Below are 18,431 nucleotides of genomic sequence, written 5' to 3'. Positions count from 1 at the left end.
CCCTTCTAAGGTAATCCTTTGAAAAATTAGTGGAACTTCTTAACTACTTCTTGCATGAAACTTCAGACCTCTCTCAAGGAAGGTGAGACATAGTAAAAACAGGACATTCACTTAGCAAAAGTTTATTGAACACTTACTATGTGCCAGGCACATGTGAGTAAAAAGAACCATATGGTATCAAAGTGTCTTTTCATTGTTGTTATTTCGTGTTACAGTATTAAGATCTTAATGTTAAGATAATAGAGGAACCTTATGATTAAGAGCTCAAAGCTGGAGCCAAACTGGTTCACATGCTAATTCCACAATTACTGGATGTTTAACATCAGGGAAGTTACTTAACCCCTCTGTGCCTCAGTTTCTTTATCTGCAAAATGGAGATGGCAATAGTACCCTTATCATAGAATTATACTATAAAGTGCTGTCTAATATGATTATCATTTTAATCATTAAATATATCTTAAAGTTCCTAATTTAACTCTAGAATGATTTGCCCAGACATTCTTTCTAGTAGGAAATACACAAGTCATACCAAACTTTTCTTGTAAGCATATAAGAAGCCACCAAGGTCTTCTGCTGCTTCTCCAGGCCAGTTCATGGACTTTCATTTATTCCTGGCTTCAGGGCATTTTCTCTTGGCTCTTCTTATCTAAACCAGGGGTCAGCAAACTATAGCCAGGGGATCAAAATCTAACCCAAGGGGCTTGTTTTTATAAATAAAGTTTTATTGAAATGTAGTTACACTCATTCATTTATTTATTGTCCTATGGCTGCTCGCATGCTACAGTGGCTGACTTGAGTAGTTTCAGCGGAGACCATACAACCCACAAAGCATAAAATATTTACACCTGACCCTTTATAGCAGAAGCTTTCGGGCCCTTGTCTAGACTCTGAGTTGCTCTGGACTTGCTCCCAGCTGTGTTTAGAGATTAAGACACCGAAGATTTGGGCTAGCCTATGTGAGAACTAAGCATGAAACCAGATTTCACTATTCTACCTGCCAACAAGGACTCCCCTACTCCCCTGGTCTCCCCACCACCCCATCATCCTGTAGTTAAAGCCCTTAGTATATGAAATGCAAGTCTTATGGAAAAAAATTGAAGAATTGAAAGACCTTTGGAATTCATAGTTCGATAGCTACTTTGAGACATTTTCCTCAGTTTTCAGCACCCACATTTTCCTGGTGTCTAGAATTATTAAACTCTGAGCTTCCTTGCTCCCTGTAAATAACTAGATAATGGCTTACTCTCTCCTCTTCTCAAAGGCTAATTGGGTAGCTTTTTGCTCATGATATACCTTGGGAATATATTATATATATATATATTGCTGGAAAATATGCCTTGTAAAGCAAAACTAACAGACTCCAATGAGACTGATGTATATATCCTACAAAATGAGGTAAAGTAAGCAGACAGCCCTTAAAATTTGTGATAAAAGGTAAAACATTACAATTATTAGAGGTGGGTAACCCATTTTAGCCATGGACTGATTCCCAGAAGGGACCCTATGAGAGAATGCAGATGGCTGGGTTGAAAGGCAGATGTATTCCAAGCATGGGATCCCCTCGGGGAAGACAAGGACAGAGATGAATAAATGACTAACGTGGCTTTGGATTCATTTGCGTGAGACTGTCAGAGCATGCAAGGCACAGTAGGAGGTCAGACCCATAGACAGCCTAAACATTCTCCTTAATGTTTACGAGATTGCCTGCCTGGGATTCACTCTGTGATGCAGCACCATGAGTGGAATGGTAAAAATGTGGACCTCGGCATCTGCAGTAACCTTGTTCTTACTAGTTCTGTGACCTTGAACAGGTAACTCAACCTCCTGATCTTTACTTGACCCAGATGTCAAAAGTGGAAAATTCTTAGAGTTTTAAGTTGACAGAATGCAGGTAAAGTGCTTAGCACAGCACCAGCCATCCAGCCAGGCACAACTCCTGAAGACCCGCTCAACATTAAGTTGAAGAGAGCAAGATCTATGTCTTGCTCAACTTTGTGTCCCCGCCATCCAGCTCTGTGTCCAGCAGATGGATAGTGGGTGCCCAGGTTACGTTCATTGCATCATAAAGACAGAGGCAGTTCCAGGCATTCCAATGATGACCAGAGAAATAAGAAAATGCTGCAGGGGTCAAGGAGGACAATACTAAATACTCAGAGATGCTTTCTCTCAAACTTAGCTTAGACACAAATTTTCCCCTCTCTACCTTCTATTTTGATCATGAAAATCATGTACTGTCCTGGAAGAAGTGAGAGGGGATTGAGTAGAAAGAGGGAGGCTGAGATAATTGAATAATGTAAACATGTCAAGTTACGTGACCCCGCTGACCAGGCATCTTCATTCACACAGTATGATGGCTAAAACAGTTAGGAGCCCCAGAGAGCATCCCTCACACCTGGTCCTGCTTAGAGCAAGCCGGGCACACATGATTTTTGGAAGCACTGATAGCAATCTCCTAGGAATGAAAAACTGAGATTGTATTCTTTTTAGACTCCAGCCACATGTTTTCTATTGTTTTCTTGATGGTCTTTTAATACTATAAATTTCATTCAACCAATATGATTCCATCCCAACAAGCTCTTCCCTCTCTTTTCCCTGGACAGTTTTGTTTTGCTATTAGGTCTTTCTTTACATTTGCTGCTTATCACGTTGCAGTATTATGTATTCCTTGACTTCCACTGTTCTTGCCTTTCTTCTTATTTCCTCATAATGATATCTTGTTGCTTGCAATGCAGTTTCTTTGTGTGATCCTAATTACATTAGCAATCTAAGGGAAAAGAATATTATGTTTTCATGATTTTCAGTAGCAGTTCTATTTAAATGACTTTTCTGAACCACACATCGTCCTAACTATTGAATGAATGAACATTTCTTTTACTTTAGAAAGTTTTTTTATTCATGGAGGAAACTCAGAGGCTTATGCTCTTTCTGAAATGTACCTGAAGAACTTAAATCTATTCTAAGGCTTTCTTTTTTAGAAGATCCATACAAGAGTCCGCCTTGTAACAGAAACACAAACATCTTTGAACTATGGAATAGCAAATCGTCATTTATTTCTTCAACTAGCATTTAATAAACCCCCTAATACTTGCCAGGGATTATGCAGATGCTAAAGTAAAAAGCACAGTTCCTGGCATGAATAAATTCCAGTGGGTGAGACACACTGCCACAGATTTAGCTACATCACAGTGCATTTGAAAGCACAGAGAAGGACCATCTACCCCAGTGGGGGGTGGTTAGGAAAGATTTCCTAGAGCACTTGGTGCTTGAGCTGAATCTGGAACAATTAGCATTTTAGGTAGAGTGCAGAGAGATAGAATCCTGATGAATGGGCACATTGGTGACAGAAAAATCCAGATGGGCTGGAGAGCGGGCAGCATGCAGAGGAATAACTAGAGATGAGCATTTGGAGAGAGAAGCAGGGAGCTCTCACCATTCACTACTCTCTTCCCTCTAGAGCTGCCCGAAGTCTCCAGTAGGGCTTCTAAACAAATAAGCCTCCCACGTTCATTAAACTCGGGGCCAAGTGTTGGAATATCAAGAGTAGAAGACATAATCCCTGCATTCAAGGGTCTTACACAGTCTGGTGGAGGAAGCTAGTATATGAGCAAATAATTATAGTGTGGTGTGTTAGATACTAAGCTAGAGGTTAATAGAGAAGAGATCAACTGTTTTGTTGGAATCATAAAAATTTCCATGAAAGAAGTGAGCTTTTTTTGAAACAAGGTCTCACTCTGTTACCCAGGCTGGAGTGCAGTGGCAAGACTGTGGAGGCTCACTGCAGCCTCGACCTCCTGGACTCAAGTGATCCTCCCGCCTCAGCCTCCCAAGTAGCTGGGAGCATAGGCATGTGCCATCATGCATGGTTAATTTTTTATTTTTTGTAGAGACAGGGGTCTCACTATGTTGCCCAGGCTGGTCTCAAACTCCTAGGCTCAAGCAATCCTCCCTCCTCAGCCTCCCAAAGTGCTGTGATTACACGTGTAAGCCACTGCACCTGGCCAAAAGAAGTGACTTTAAAGCAGAGTCTTGAAAACACAGCAGGATTTCAGGAAAAATAAATAGCAAATGGAAGTAATTGAAGTTTCTAATTGATTGGCTAGTGTTTTTGTGGACCTATACATACTTTATTGTTGCTGGAACCTAAAGTTCCAAGGAGGAAGTGGAAGGTGATAAGGCAAGAGAGATAGACAGAGGCCAGTTTATAAACAGCCATATAGGATGTGCTTCTAGGGAGTTTGATGTTTATCCTATAGGCCATGAAAAACTAATGAAGGACTTTAGAAGGGAGGTAATATGCCCTTACTTGCATTTTGAAAGGTTTGTTCTTTCTAAGGCTATAGCAGCGGAGATACAAATAAGGGGACAGCTTTGAGAGCTATCAGGACATGCCTGGTCTTCTTTTAACAAAAGTAAAATGACAGGGTCATCATTCTTTATATAAATCATTGATTTCAAAAATTTCTACAGGCCAGGTGCAGTGGCTCATGCTTGTAATCCCAGCACTTTGGGAGGCCAAGGCAGACGGATCACTTGAGCTTAGGAGTTTGAGACCAGCTTGGGCAACATAGGGAGACCCCCATCTCTACAAAAAATATAAAAATTAACCTGTGTAGGGGTATATCCTTGTAGGCCCAGCTACTCAGGAGGCTGAGATGGGAGGATTGGCAGATCTGGGAGGTCAAGGCTGAAGTGAGCCATGATTGTGCCACTGCACTCCACCCGGCATGACAGAATAAGACCTTGTCTCAAAAAAATAGAAAAAGAAAAAAAGAAAGTCTATGCTTTTAAACATTCCCTCCACACTTATAAACCATAGAACCTGATTTAGAACTTTCATATCTCACTTCGAATCTCTTTAATGTTTTTGTTTTCAACCCACAACACAGCCAGTTGAGAAGATCTATTTGATCTCCATCTTCAAAAACTTAATTCTAATAAGTAAGATTTTTTTAGCCTCAGTAATACACTGGCAAATGCTGAACAACCAGCTCTTCTGGAGGAGGAAACCCTGATTGGTATTGTTTTCCAGTTTCTGTAGTGTAAATACTCCTGTCGTAACTGTTTTCAAGCTACTAATGTGACATCACTGAGCAGGAGTTGAGAAGACGAGCAATATTACATTATTAGACAGAATTCCCATGTTACAGACACAATAGAGGTGAACAACTCAAGAGCATAGACAGTAATATACAGTAAAATAATTAGGAAATGGTGAGGTTTGAGTACATATTACCTTTGTTTTTAATATAATGTACTTGACTGTAAGTCTATATAATCTAATTTTTAGTAATAGCTGTATTTAATAACCACCAAAATTCTTTTTTTTTAAATACTAGTTCTAGGGTACATGTACACAACATACAGGTTTGTTACATAGGTATACATGTGCCATGTTGGTTTGCTGCACCCATTAACTCATCATTTACATTAGGTATTTCTCCTAATGTTATCCCTCCCCCTCCCGGCCACCCTACCACAGGCCCCGGGGTGCGATGTTCCCCGCCCTGTGTCCAAGTGTTCTCATTGTTCAATTCCCACCTATGAGTGAGAACATGTGGTGTTTAATAACCACCAAAATTCTTAAAAGTAGTCAGTGCTTGGGAGTCAATGCAAGCTTGCTCAAGGCATCACTGCACATACTCCTCTTTTCTAAATAATTGAAATGATATTTATTAATCCAATTTTCACTATTTAATTCTCATACATAAAGTAGAAAAATCTGTAGGCAAAGCACTGGAGAAAAGGTAATACCACCTGCGGAGTGGTATGATGTATAAAAATAAATGACAAACCCATTAAGGGTTTTAAAATCTACTCTGTTTTGCATACTTATCATTATGTGAGTATATTGAAATAACGTAAAAGATAATCAGTTTCATTTTTAGTATTGATCAAAATTATAAGCCATGATTTTAATTTTAACTTTAGCTAGCTAGCTCATAAATAGTAAATTATGTAAGTAAAAAATGAAATTATTTAAGACCTGCATAAACTATGACTGTGTGAGTGCTAGAGTGCAATATTATCTATCAAATGCCTTCAAAATGTACTTTCTGTTAAAACATCTCTGAAAGGAAAACAGAAAAGCAACAAGCAACTTTTGATGAATTATCTGAAAGAGTGCACATAACAGCCCACCAAGAAACAACGGCAGATCCCCATTAGGGCAAAAAAGGCAGTTGGAAGTATGTGGGTTCACATCTGAGCAGATGCGTCCCAAACCACAAATGTCTGAGCTACAGCCAGAGAGAACACACTGACATATGCTGTAGCTTGTCCCTCTTCTACCACCATAGGAAAAAAAGAACTGCCAAAGATCCCACTCAGACTTCTCAGTTCTCCAGAATTGATGCCATGGGAAAACCAGGAGGTAATGTGGGAGTGGGAACCAGACAGAGCTGGGTGGAATCCTGGTTTTGCCTCATACCAGTTGCTTGTTTTGGGGGGCAAGTCACTTAAGTTCTTTGAACCTCAGTTTCCCAAAATATAAATAGGAGAAGGGAATATCTTATCAAGTGCTATTGAAGACATACAAAGTACTTCACATAACAAGTGGTAGACAGATGTTATGAAAACACAATCACACAACAACAATAAAACCACCTTGGGATGTATGAAGATGGTTTTCCTTTTTTCCTGCCCACCCAGGCATCATTAGCTGCTTTGAGGATAGCAAAGAAGGTTTCTAGGCTGTTAGATTAGCTCTTCTGGTTTTATTCTTAATATGACTCAGGTTAGAGAATCTTCTCTTTATCTCTTTCTTTCCTTCCTCCTCTTATTCAACAAATATTTTTTACTGTGTCAGAAACTGTGCTAAGCTCTAAGCACACAATGTTCAGGAAGAATAGTAACAGGCATAGTAGAAGTGGTAACAACAATAGCTAACTTTTATTAAGCACTAACTGTTGAATAAAAGACATCTAGGCCAGGCGCAGTGGTTCACGCCTGTAATCCCAGCATTTTGGGAGGCCAACGCGGGCAGATCATGAGGTCATAAGTTCGAGACCAGCCAGGCCAATGTGGTGAAACCCTGTCTCCACTAAAGATACAAAAAATTAGCCAGGTGTGGTGGCATGTACCTATAATCCCAGCTACTCAGGAGGCTGAGGCAGGAGAATTGCTTGAACCTGGGAGGTGGAAATTGCAGTGAGCCGAGATCACGCCATGCACTCCCGCCTGGATGACAGGGTGAGACTCCAACTCAAAAAAAAAAAAAAAAGCCATCCATGTCTGCCTTTACCTAATTGACAGTCTGGTATAGGGAAACATATTTACATAATCGCTCAAGACCAGAAATTTCGCATGTAACATATTTTTCTCAGTTTTTTTGATACAGGACACTAAGGCTGTATGAAACCTAAATGCTGGTAAACCAATTTGGAACCAAAGCTCAATACTAACAAGTTAAATTAAAATTATTCTTTACTTTCTGCTGAATAATTTTGCTTAAATGTTTTTGGGGGCAAAATACAAAACCTATACTGAATAAAGAAGAGATTGGTGAAAAATATGTGGTTAGAGAAAGGGAGTAAGAATATTACAGATAAGTGATTCAGGAATAATTAGGATATAATTAATTGAAAGTTAATACAATTGCAAGGTAGGGTTTGGGCTTTTTAACCTATAAAACAATTTGGATTCCTGAAATCAGCTGTCACCTAAGATAGGCAATGGACGTTTTCTTTTTAAACTTTGCGTTTGGCCGGGCGCGGTGGCTCAAGCCTGTAATCCCAGCACTTTGGGAGGCCGAGGTGGGCGGATCACAAGGTCAGGAGATCGAGACCACAGTGAAACCCCGTCTCTACTAAAAATACAAAAAATTAGCCGGGCGCGGTGGCGGGCGCCTGTAGTCCCAGCTACTCAGGAGGCTGAGGCAGGAGAATGGCGTGAACCCAGGAGGCGGAGCTTGCAGTGAGCCGAGATCGCGCCACTGCACTCCAGCCTGGGCAACAGCGTGAGACTCCGTCTCAAAAAAATAAATAAATAAATAAAAATAAACTTTGCGTTTGTTCCTAATCTTCCCACTTTCCACCAAGTGACAACAAATTTTGTCTCAGTGACTGATTCCCAGCCTGGGATCTACAAGTGTGGTAATGGAAGTCTGTAGGCCATTTAATAGTTGAAAAACACCAACAGGTTTAAATTTACCTGCAATAAGGCTACACAAACTAATTCAAATGTTATGTTTCTCTGCTTTCATGAGAAATTGCATCAAGTTATTGCAGGAACTAGTTATCTTAGGCAGATTAGCTATTGATGGCATCATGGAATTTGTTGATGAAACATCGTTTTAAAAGATGGGGCCCATGTTGCGGGAGGTATTGTAATAAGAGGTCTCTGGTTCTGAAAAGCTTAGGCTCCCTAGTTTAGTTAAGAAATATGTTATGGCGGGGACTGGTGGCTCATGCCTGTAGCCCCAGTACTTGGGAACGCTGAAGCAGGAGGACTGCTTGAGCCCAAGAGTTAGAGCCTGGGCAGCATAGTGAGACCTCATCTCAAAATGAAAACAAAAACAAAAAAAAAGTGTATTATGTTGAAAACAAAAAGAACTTGGCTAGTTAATCCAGCAGTATTCTGCAGGAATAATTTATGAGGGAAAAAAACGCAAATTTCCATATTAATGTACATTTCCCTAGAGAGAATAGAGTGTTTTGCAAACACATTTGTATCTCAAAAATGCATGTAGTTCCATAAAAGACCATTTTAACAGCCTTTATATTTTGTAAGGGATGTTATTACTAGGTATTATATCTTGGACTTCTGGAGATCACATGGAAAAGTTAGAATTGCATTGTGACTTTAACTTTCATTCAGGGTTTCAATGGACATTAAAAAGGAAAAACACTTAGTGTTCAGCCTCTTTTTTAGTGCATTTTTCTATTCTTAAGGTGTGTCTCACATGAGATGTTCTTAAATTGTCCACTGTAATCTCAGTCTTTTATATTACACATCTGCAGAAGCCAAAAATAATTTGACGCATGACTTTTCCCCCCAGAGTTTCTTATTATATTTACTGGTAAATTATTTTGGTAACTTATATTAACAGTTATAAAGATTAATATGTAATATGTTCTCATACAGAATTATGAAATTTCATGTTGCAAAACGGAAGTTTAAGGAAACATTACGTCCATATGATGTAAAAGATGTCATTGAACAATATTCTGCTGGTCATCTGGACATGTTGTGTAGAATCAAAAGCCTTCAAACACGGTAAGCAAAGAAAATGTCATTCCTTGTAAAGGAATGGGCATAGAAACTATCTAGGAAGAACTTCTCTTTAGTAGAGTAAACCTCTGAACTCCATATTTTTAGTTCATTTTTAGTGGGCAAATGGAATTTGCTTTTAACATTGATTTTATTTTGCTTTTAACATAGATATAACTCAGGCATTCAAAGCATCCAACTGTCTCATTTTCCTCATCTGTAAAAATGGAAAGAAAGTTAGTTCTTGCCTCATAGGGTTGTCATGAGGATTGAATGAGTTAATGCATGTAATTCATAACATGTAACAGACCTGGCACTGTGTCTAATAAACATCAATGGTTGTTACTGATGTTTGAATTATTACTGCTGCTCCTAAATTGTCTAAATTCCATTTATTATCTAAATTCTAATCGTCCTTTGGGAATAACGTAGTATGTGTCCTTCATTAAGTTTCATCCAACCATCCAACCTGTGAAGACAGGCCTTTCTCTGACATTTATACAGTAGTAGAGTCTACTGCAGAGCACAAGAGCACTCAGAATCTTGGTGTGCTGGGCCAAAGTTGAGACTTGGCCCTTGTGTTGTTTCCCGGTCACAAGTGTGTTCACCTTGCTGTGGGCTAAGATTGAGCTCTTTCCTTCATTCATATCCTGTATGGCTCTAGATATATAGTATCCTTCTAGTAGCATCTTATTGAGTGATTAAAAGAAATGAATTCCATATATTAATTCCAACCACATATAGTTGATTGTGATTATCTCAAAGCCAAAATATTTAGTAAGTTCAGTTTTTGAAGAGCCTTGCTTTATTATCAGCACAAATCACCAGCATTTGTGATTGTATAGTGCCCAAAATGCAAGGACTGAGTCTTGAACTTTTTTTATGTCCCCACAGCACACTTAGCCCAGTGTGAGGCATAGAATGGGCCCTTAGTAAAATACCTGTTCATCAATTGCTATAGAAATAACAATTTGTTAATTCATTCAGCAGGTAATTATTGAGCCCATCGTGTGTGCCAGGACCTGTGGACATCCAGAGACTGATAAAATAATGACCCAGACTTTGTAGTTTGCAGTTTAGTAGATTAGATGTCATGGCAGGAAGTGAGTACTGCCTATGTTTCTCTGCAGACAAAGTAAACTGGAAAATTGTCAATACTCTTGATAATTCAATTCTAAACACAAACAAAAAAAGAAGAAAGTGATTCTCATTTAGGCTGATCAAGTTTTCTTGGAAATTGCTTTAATTCATTCTGTAACATCTGTAACATGACCAGAGATTGTGGTCATATTACAATCTCTGCCTAGATGGCCATGGCCTTCTAAGTTCTTTAATAAAACTGTCTATGACTCCCAAGGTTTTATAAAGTTGAACTGTTACAGAATTTATAGAACCAGTCTTGGGTTTCTAGCTCATGTATTTTCTCCAACTTGAATTCCAAAAGAAAAAGACCATAGCTTTCTTATCTGCTTATTTTTCACATAAGTATAATAAATGCTCAGAGACTAATCTGTTCTATTAATGTAAGATAACTATAGTTATGATTTTTGTCATATTTTGAAATGGTTAAATTCAGGAACTGCCTGATCAGAGATAGAAACATATTACTTTGTAGTTTAGGACACTTTTACTTCAGAAGATCACCCGTAAGTGATTTTATCTTGGACCAGAATAATAAGAAAATTAATCTCATGTGTAATCTCATGTTAAAACAAGCATATCAACTGGAAGAAGTTCTTTCTTATTTCATCTTACATAAATTGAAGATAACTGTTTTTAATTTTTTTTCCCAAAACTCTTCATTCTGGCCTACGGCAATCTCCACCTTCAGCCCTCATAATCAGATCTCCTCTTTCTCTGATAGTGTTGATCAAATTCTTGGAAAAGGGCAAATCACATCAGATAAGAAGAGCCGAGAGAAAATAACAGCAGAACATGAGACCACAGATGATCTCAGTATGCTCGGTCGGGTGGTCAAGGTTGAAAAACAGGTACAACTCAACTACGCTGGGTAACTTTTTAGCCAGAATTTTTTAAATCAAAATGTATTGCCGGGCGCAGTGGCTCACGCCTGTAATCCCAGCACCTTTGGGAGGCCGAGGCGGGCAGATCACGAGGTCAGGAGATCAAGACCATCCTGGCTAACACAGTGAAACCCCATCTCTACTAAAAATACAAAAAATTAGCCGGGCGTGGTGGTGCATGCCTGTATTCCCAGCTACTGGGAGGCTGAAGCAGGAGAATGGCGTGAACCCGAGAGGCGGAGCTTGCAGTGAGCCGAGATGGTGCCACTGCACTCCAGCCTGGGCGACAAAGCGAGACTCCGTCTCAAAAAAAAATAAAAATAAATAAATTTTATTATAGGCAATTGTATGTATTACAGTGATTATTTTAAAATAAATAAAATCACAAAATAGTGAATAAAATTAAATGTTCTTTGTGTGTAGATAGTGCTCTCTGAAATACTTTGGATTTCCATTAAGGAATAGAAAATTTCATCTTATCAATTAATAGTTAATTGGAACCAACTGTAGATTTCCAATAGTTGAAAATTGTTTAAAAATAACAAAGATCTATTCTTCATTTGTGTTTTGGTTGTTTTTATTGTTTCTTTTTTTGGGTCACTACTTTTCTCTTTTTTTTTTTTTTTTTTTTTTTTGAGAGAGTCTCACTCTATTGCCCAGGCTGGAGTGTAGTGGCATGTTCCCGGCTCACTGCAACCTTCGCCTCCCAGGTTCAAGTGATTCTTGTGCCTCAGCCTCCCAAGTAGATGGGATTACAGGCATGTGCCACCACACCCGGCTAATTTTTGTATTTTTAGTAGAGACAGATTTCACCATGTTGGCCAGGCTTGTCTCAAACTCCTGACCTCAGGTGATCCACTTGCCTCGGCCTCCCAAAGTGCTGGGATTACAGGCAAGGGCCACAGCACTCATCAGGTCACTCCTTTTAACAATAAAACAAGGCCGGGTGTGGTGGCTCACGCCTGTAATCCCAGCACTTTTGGAGGCCCAGGCGGGCAGATCACAAGGTCAGGAGTTCAAGACCAACCTGACCAACATGGTGAAACCCCGTCTCTACTAAAAATAAAATAAAATAAATAAAACCTTATTATAACTCTGATGACACATTGAATGTTTGTTAACCTCAAGTCTGTTGTATCTTCATATAAAAAGACAATTTTCCAGAAATCAAATGGCTCCCCCAATTTAATCAAAAATACTTCATGTATTAATTCTGGAGCATTTTGTACCTTTTTTTTATATACCTTTAAATTCAGAATCACCTAGAGTGATACTTAACGTCTTGATTTCATTATAGAATAAGTTCCTTACTAGACTTCTGTAGTTTCAGAATGTCTTCATAGAGGAGACTTAGGAAAGACAATCTGGCGTGAATGGGAAGTCTTTTTTTTTCTTTTTCCAGACAGGGACTTCTCTGTCACCCAGGCTGGAGTGCAGTGGCACAATCATGGCTTACTGCAGCCTCTACCTCCTGGGCTCAGTCAATCCTCCCAATTCAGTCTTCCTAGTAGCTGGGACTACGGGCAAGCACCACCACACCTGGCTGATTTTTGTATTATTTTTGGTAGAGACGAGGTCTCGCCATGTTGCCCAGGCTGGTCTCAAACTCCTGGGCTCAAGTGATTCTCCTGCCTCAGTCTCCCAAAGTGCTGGCATTACAGGCGTGAGCCACTGCACCCAGCCTGGAATGGAAAGTCTTAAAGTTGTATTTTTATAGTGCTTATATGACTTTTGAGAGGCACTATTTAAAGAAGTGGCGGAGGGAGAGATGCTAATAAAGACTATATAGAAGCCAAAGTGTCCCTATCTTCCTAAGTCCTCCTCTGACCCCATCATTGCTAAATGCTACATTCACTAAAGGTCAAGACTGCATCGTACTTTATGTTCAATATTTCTTTAAATGTGTTGGCACATTTAGAATTTAAAAAATGAAGTCCATTCCTAATAACAGATTATACTCATGTGTAACCATTTTCCTCACTTCTAGGTACAGTCCATAGAGTCCAAGCTGGACTGCCTACTAGACATCTATCAACAGGTCCTTCGGAAAGGCTCTGCCTCAGCCCTCGCTTTGGCTTCATTCCAGATCCCACCTTTTGAATGTGAACAGACATCTGACTATCAAAGCCCCGTGGATAGCAAAGATCTTTCGGGTTCTACACAAAATAGTGGCTGCTTATCCAGATCAACTAGTGCCAACATCTCAAGAGGCCTGCAGTTCATTCTGACGCCAAATGAGTTCAGTGCCCAGACTTTCTACGCGCTTAGCCCTACTATGCACAGTCAAGCAACACAGGTGCCAATGAGTCAAAGCGATGGCTCAGCAGTGGCAGCCACCAATACCGTTGCAAACCAAATAAACACGGCACCCAAGCCAGCAGCCCCAACAACTTTACAGATCCCACCTCCTCTCCCAGCCATCAAGCATCTGCCCAGGCCAGAAACTCTGCACCCAAACCCTGCAGGCTTACAGGAAAGCATTTCTGACGTCACCACCTGCCTTGTTGCCTCCAAGGAAAATGTTCAGGTTGCACAGTCAAATCTCGCCAAGGACCGTTCTATGAGGAAAAGCTTTGACATGGGAGGAGAAACTCTGTTGTCTGTCTGTCCCATGGTGCCAAAGGACTTGGGCAAATCTTTGTCTGTGCAAAACCTGATCAGGTCGACCGAGGAACTGAATATACAACTTTCAGGGAGTGAGTCAAGTGGCTCCAGAGGCAGCCAAGATTTTTACCCCAAATGGAGGGAATCCAAATTGTTTATAACTGATGAAGAGGTGGGTCCTGAAGAGACAGAGACAGACACTTTTGATGCCGCACCGCAGCCTGCCAGGGAAGCTGCCTTCGCATCAGACTCTCTAAGGACTGGAAGGTCACGATCATCTCAGAGCATTTGTAAGGCAGGAGAAAGTACAGATGCCCTCAGCTTGCCTCATGTCAAACTGAAATAAGTTCTTCATTTTCTTTCCAGGCATAGCAGTTCCTTTAGCCATACATATCATTGCATGAACTATTTCGAAAGCCCTTCTAAAAAGTTGAAATTGCAAGAATCAGGAAGAACATGAAAGGCAGTTTATAAGCCCGTTATCTTTTAATTGCATGAAAATGCATGTTTAGGGATGGCTAAAATTCCAAGGTGCATCAACATTAACCCACTCATTTAGTAATGTACCTTGAGTTAAAAAGCCTGAGAAACCAAACACAGCTAATGCTATAGGGTGTATGAATATGTCAAGTTTAGGTCATTTAGAAGATTTGACACTGTATTTTGAAATTATGGGAGTAAACACCTTCAAATTTCAGGCATTTCTGCTTTGTGACTAAATACAAACTACATTTTCAAGATTAGGCCATAATGTATATTTAAACACAATGGCTATCAACAGCTGCTAATAAGGTATCAACTAAAGCAGAATTGGGGAACAATAGAAATGGCTGCTTATTTCAAGATATATTTGCCAACCCGTTCCTATTCAGTCATTTTATTATTAATGTAATTTGAATGTCAATTTGTGTGCTTTTGGTGATTTAGCGCTGTGGCAAGCAATTTTGCACATCATTTTCATGTTGTTCTTTATGACAAGAATGTTCTTCAATTAGAAAATGTGCAAATAATGAAATTCAGGGCCAGTGGGGCAAATAGACTATCCGACATATTTGACTTTATGAAAACGTATTCCCTAATGGCAGAATCAACTTTATAAGTGGTCAACTTCTACACAAGCGTATGAAATACTGGTCAGTAGAACAGCCATTGTGATTGGACTGGTTTCTCTGCAGTGGCGCCAACCCCAGGCTTGCCAGTACTGCCCATGTAAAGGGCAAGTGTGAGAAGCTATTCTCATTTTGCTGACATACAGGTAGGACCCTGGGGGACAGGACATTTGAGTGGGACTGAGATAGGAAAGGCTTGAAAAGAATCCAGAAACACCACCAGGAAGTTGGCAAAGTAAAAGAAAATGACTTCCCCCTCAAAGGGCATGAGAGGGAGAGAAACAAACCAAAATAGAAGAACTAGACTTTTTAGAAAATGAGTATTGCTAGGGAATTCAACTACCTAATCTTCCCTTATTCTTATATATAAGCAGAGAATTTTTGCAAGGTATTTATTTTTTAATATGCCCTGAATGTCTTTTGCTATTATGTGTACATTTTGCATATGAAAGTCTAAGACGAAACTTCCTTTACTTTTTATACTGTAGTGAAAATTTTCTATTCTTCCCAAGAATATTGCCCCAAATCTGAAATTACTGGTTCAATTTCCTGATATAAACATTTACAATTAGAAGCTAGATAGTACTGGCAGGGTCTGCACATCAGAACTTAAATATATCACAGCAGCAAAAAGACCAAGGGAAACAAAACGACAAATGTATTTATCAGAAAGCAAGCAATGCTGACTGCTTGTTAGAAACCCGTCTAGCTATCTTAGGTCGTCAGAACTTCAGCCAACATAATGACATTCAAAAGAAAAGAACATAAGAGATAGCATCAATTCAATTAAACCCTAGCCACAGGAGGATTCAAGAAAGGAAGTTGTTTCCTTGGCAGACATTAATGCCGCCCCCAGAAGTACTTCTCCAGCAGCCAAGCAGATGATCAGGGTTATCAAGTGGATGTTCAAAGGAAGAAGGAGGCCCTGAACTCCACCAATCCTCCCCAGTCCTCCCCAGCCCTCCCCAACAGGTTTTCTCCATCATTGACTCTCCCCTGCTTTTCTTCATTAACTCCTTATTCATTCCCTGCCAGAATGTTGCTTCTGAACTTCACCAGGCCTTAACCAGCCTCCATCCCCAAGTCAACCAGCTCTCCGCTTTACCTAAAATGTGCTTCTCAACCTTTTAGAACCTTGTCCCTTTTGATAAACATGGAAAGTTTTAAAGCTTCCTCTTCTCATCCCACTTGGATTCTGAGACAGTTGGAATCATTTAGAATCTTTTTGGCTGCTGGAAACACATAGAAGATAAAGGCTAAATTTTACACTTCAGTTAAGACTTTGTCAATCCTTTTAAGCAATTGTTTTCATTTTCAAAATACAGAATGTTAGTAAATTATGAAAATCAATTTTTCATCTTCATTCAACCTGAAGTGATGATTCCCCCTCCCAAGATTCCCCCTTCCCAAGAACACTGCATACACACACATACACACACACACCCCTCCACTGACCTAAAGCCACACACCTGCCATGACTGGGCAGGCTGTCTCCCAGTATTAACAGAGGAAGAGGAGGGAGGCAGCAACTTTCAGGTAGCACTGATTCTTGGACATACTCTGTCCTGGGTCGAACCCCACTGGCAGCAGGAATTCTGAATGTATTGGGGACCCCTCCTTAGGCTTCGTTAAGCCTCAAACACAGTACAGCTCACCCAGCATTGCTGAAGACCGAAGATTCAGAAAGAAAACCTACACACAACACTGAGGTCTTAATCATAGCAAAATGTGATAAACCATGTTGTGAAAAACTTTTATACATTGAAGCCATGACCATTTTGTGTCTATCTTACTCTAGCACAAACATTGGGGGATGTTAAAAGATAGTTGTGTGGAAACTGTAAGGTTCTGTCTGTCGCGTTACTCTCTGTGGAAATGAGAGGGGTCTCCCATTTACACTAAGCAAAGTTCCATTGGTCAGTTTTAATGATGTCTTGAAGCACAATTTAGCTGAGCACTGAGTAGCCATATGCTTTCTCAGTACAAGTGTGTCTGCCTTCAACATGTAGGGTTGATCAAGCTATTACTTAATTGCAAATATCCCTTGTATGAGATTAACTAAAAAAATTTTGCTATGTCTGATCTAAATGTTTGCATTTTGTTCAACTAAATTAATATTTGTAGATTGCAAGTTTTGTTTAAAATAACTTTATTGAGTTTTTAAGTCCTGATCTGTTCTAAGGTGCCTTTCTCACCTCCCATTGATTCAGTGATTCTGAAGTTCTTAATTTGCAAGTAAAATAAGTCTACTAGAGAGGAGGAAATCAGGCACAAAGTGACCAATTCTCATGCCCATTTGCAAAGCAAAACTATAAGGATGATGAAACCTGGGTAACTAAATTAATGGATCATTTCTCTAAATCAGATTGAGGAAATATCATCAATATTAACTTGTCTCCCTAGAAGCTGGTATTTTTCGCCTTAAATGACATGGTTGTGTTTTTGTAAAAGAAACTTAATCTAATATAATTATGTGCATTTAAGTGAGCAGTTCTAAGTCATGTATGACAATGCAATTGTCTGTTTCCTGAAAACAAATAAATCAGGAACACCATATCCATTTCAAGCTACCATTAAAGTGTAATTTCCTTTGCTCTCTTCTACTGGGATTATTTGTTTTAAAGTAAAACATTAAAAAGATGTCTATAAACAGCTAGTGTGACTATTTTTATCTGGAACTAACTAGATGGTTCTGAACTGACTGGACCAAGTCTACCAAACTGACTGTATACAGATTTTGGACTGAAATACAAAAATTATCTTTTTGCAGTGTTACTGAAGAAGTCTTTGGTATTTTGGGAAGGGGGGAGATTTGCATATGCTCCTGGGGTTTTTGTGAGAAATATTAATTCGAAATTGATTGTAACTCACATACCACATATTCACGTGAGTTTCGTTTTAACTATAATAAAGGGATTTGCTAAACAACATTAAGAAATGGGGACCAGGTGGGTGCCCAAATGCTGCAGCCTCTGGCTACTCAGAACTACCATTTTAAGCACCTACCCAGCTCTGCCTCACCAGGGAAGGGCTTCTGCTCCCAAAGGACCTTTTTTTCTTCTTCCCTAAAAAAAGAATCCCATTTTTTCAATTTCACTACCAATTTTGCACTAAGTTCCAAGGGTTAATCCCAGTGGAATTACTTTCAAGGAGATAAATTTTCAAGAGATAAAACTCTGGAATACAAAGCAACAAAGCCCAACAGAGATGTTTTAGACAGGAGGAAGAATTAGGGAGCGTTATCCTGGAGGGAGGAAGAGGCTTCCCACTATGGGTGTAAAGAGATCAAATAGGTATGTGCCTGTTCTATCAACTTCTAGATGAGGGAAAAGAAAATTGTGTATAGTATATGCTTGCTTGACCAACTTAAAAATGTTAAACCGCTTCCAAACATTTTTGGAAATACTTTAGCAGTACTTCCCACTCCCACCATTTAAAACAAAATATACTTACAACAGTCATTCTGTCCTAACCATTCATGAAAATG

The 18,431-nt window shown here is 39.5% G+C and overlaps 1 protein-coding gene across 6 annotated transcripts in view; it reads left to right on the top strand.

The window, feature by feature from the left end:
• The window catches only part of LOC105479465 (potassium voltage-gated channel subfamily Q member 5), a 566,685-nt gene extending 549,140 nt beyond the window's left edge, over positions 1 to 17,545 (top strand). For all 6 annotated transcript variants that reach the window (XM_011737415.3, XM_011737416.3, XM_011737418.3 and 3 more), the window contains 3 exons: positions 9,082 to 9,213; positions 11,072 to 11,198; positions 13,219 to 17,545. In XM_011737415.3, coding sequence (XP_011735717.1) covers positions 9,082 to 9,213; positions 11,072 to 11,198; positions 13,219 to 14,181 — 1,222 coding nt within the window. In that variant the 3' untranslated portion in view covers positions 14,182 to 17,545. The remainder of the gene's footprint in view (positions 1 to 9,081; positions 9,214 to 11,071; positions 11,199 to 13,218) is intronic.
• Positions 17,546 to 18,431: the final 886 nt, after the last annotated feature.

The sequence above is a fragment of the Macaca nemestrina genome, chromosome 5, assembly GCF_043159975.1.
Source record: "Macaca nemestrina isolate mMacNem1 chromosome 5, mMacNem.hap1, whole genome shotgun sequence".
NCBI lineage: Eukaryota > Metazoa > Chordata > Mammalia > Primates > Cercopithecidae > Macaca > Macaca nemestrina.
Note: the sequence above shows the minus strand (reverse complement) of the source record. Positions and strands in the feature narration are given on the sequence as shown.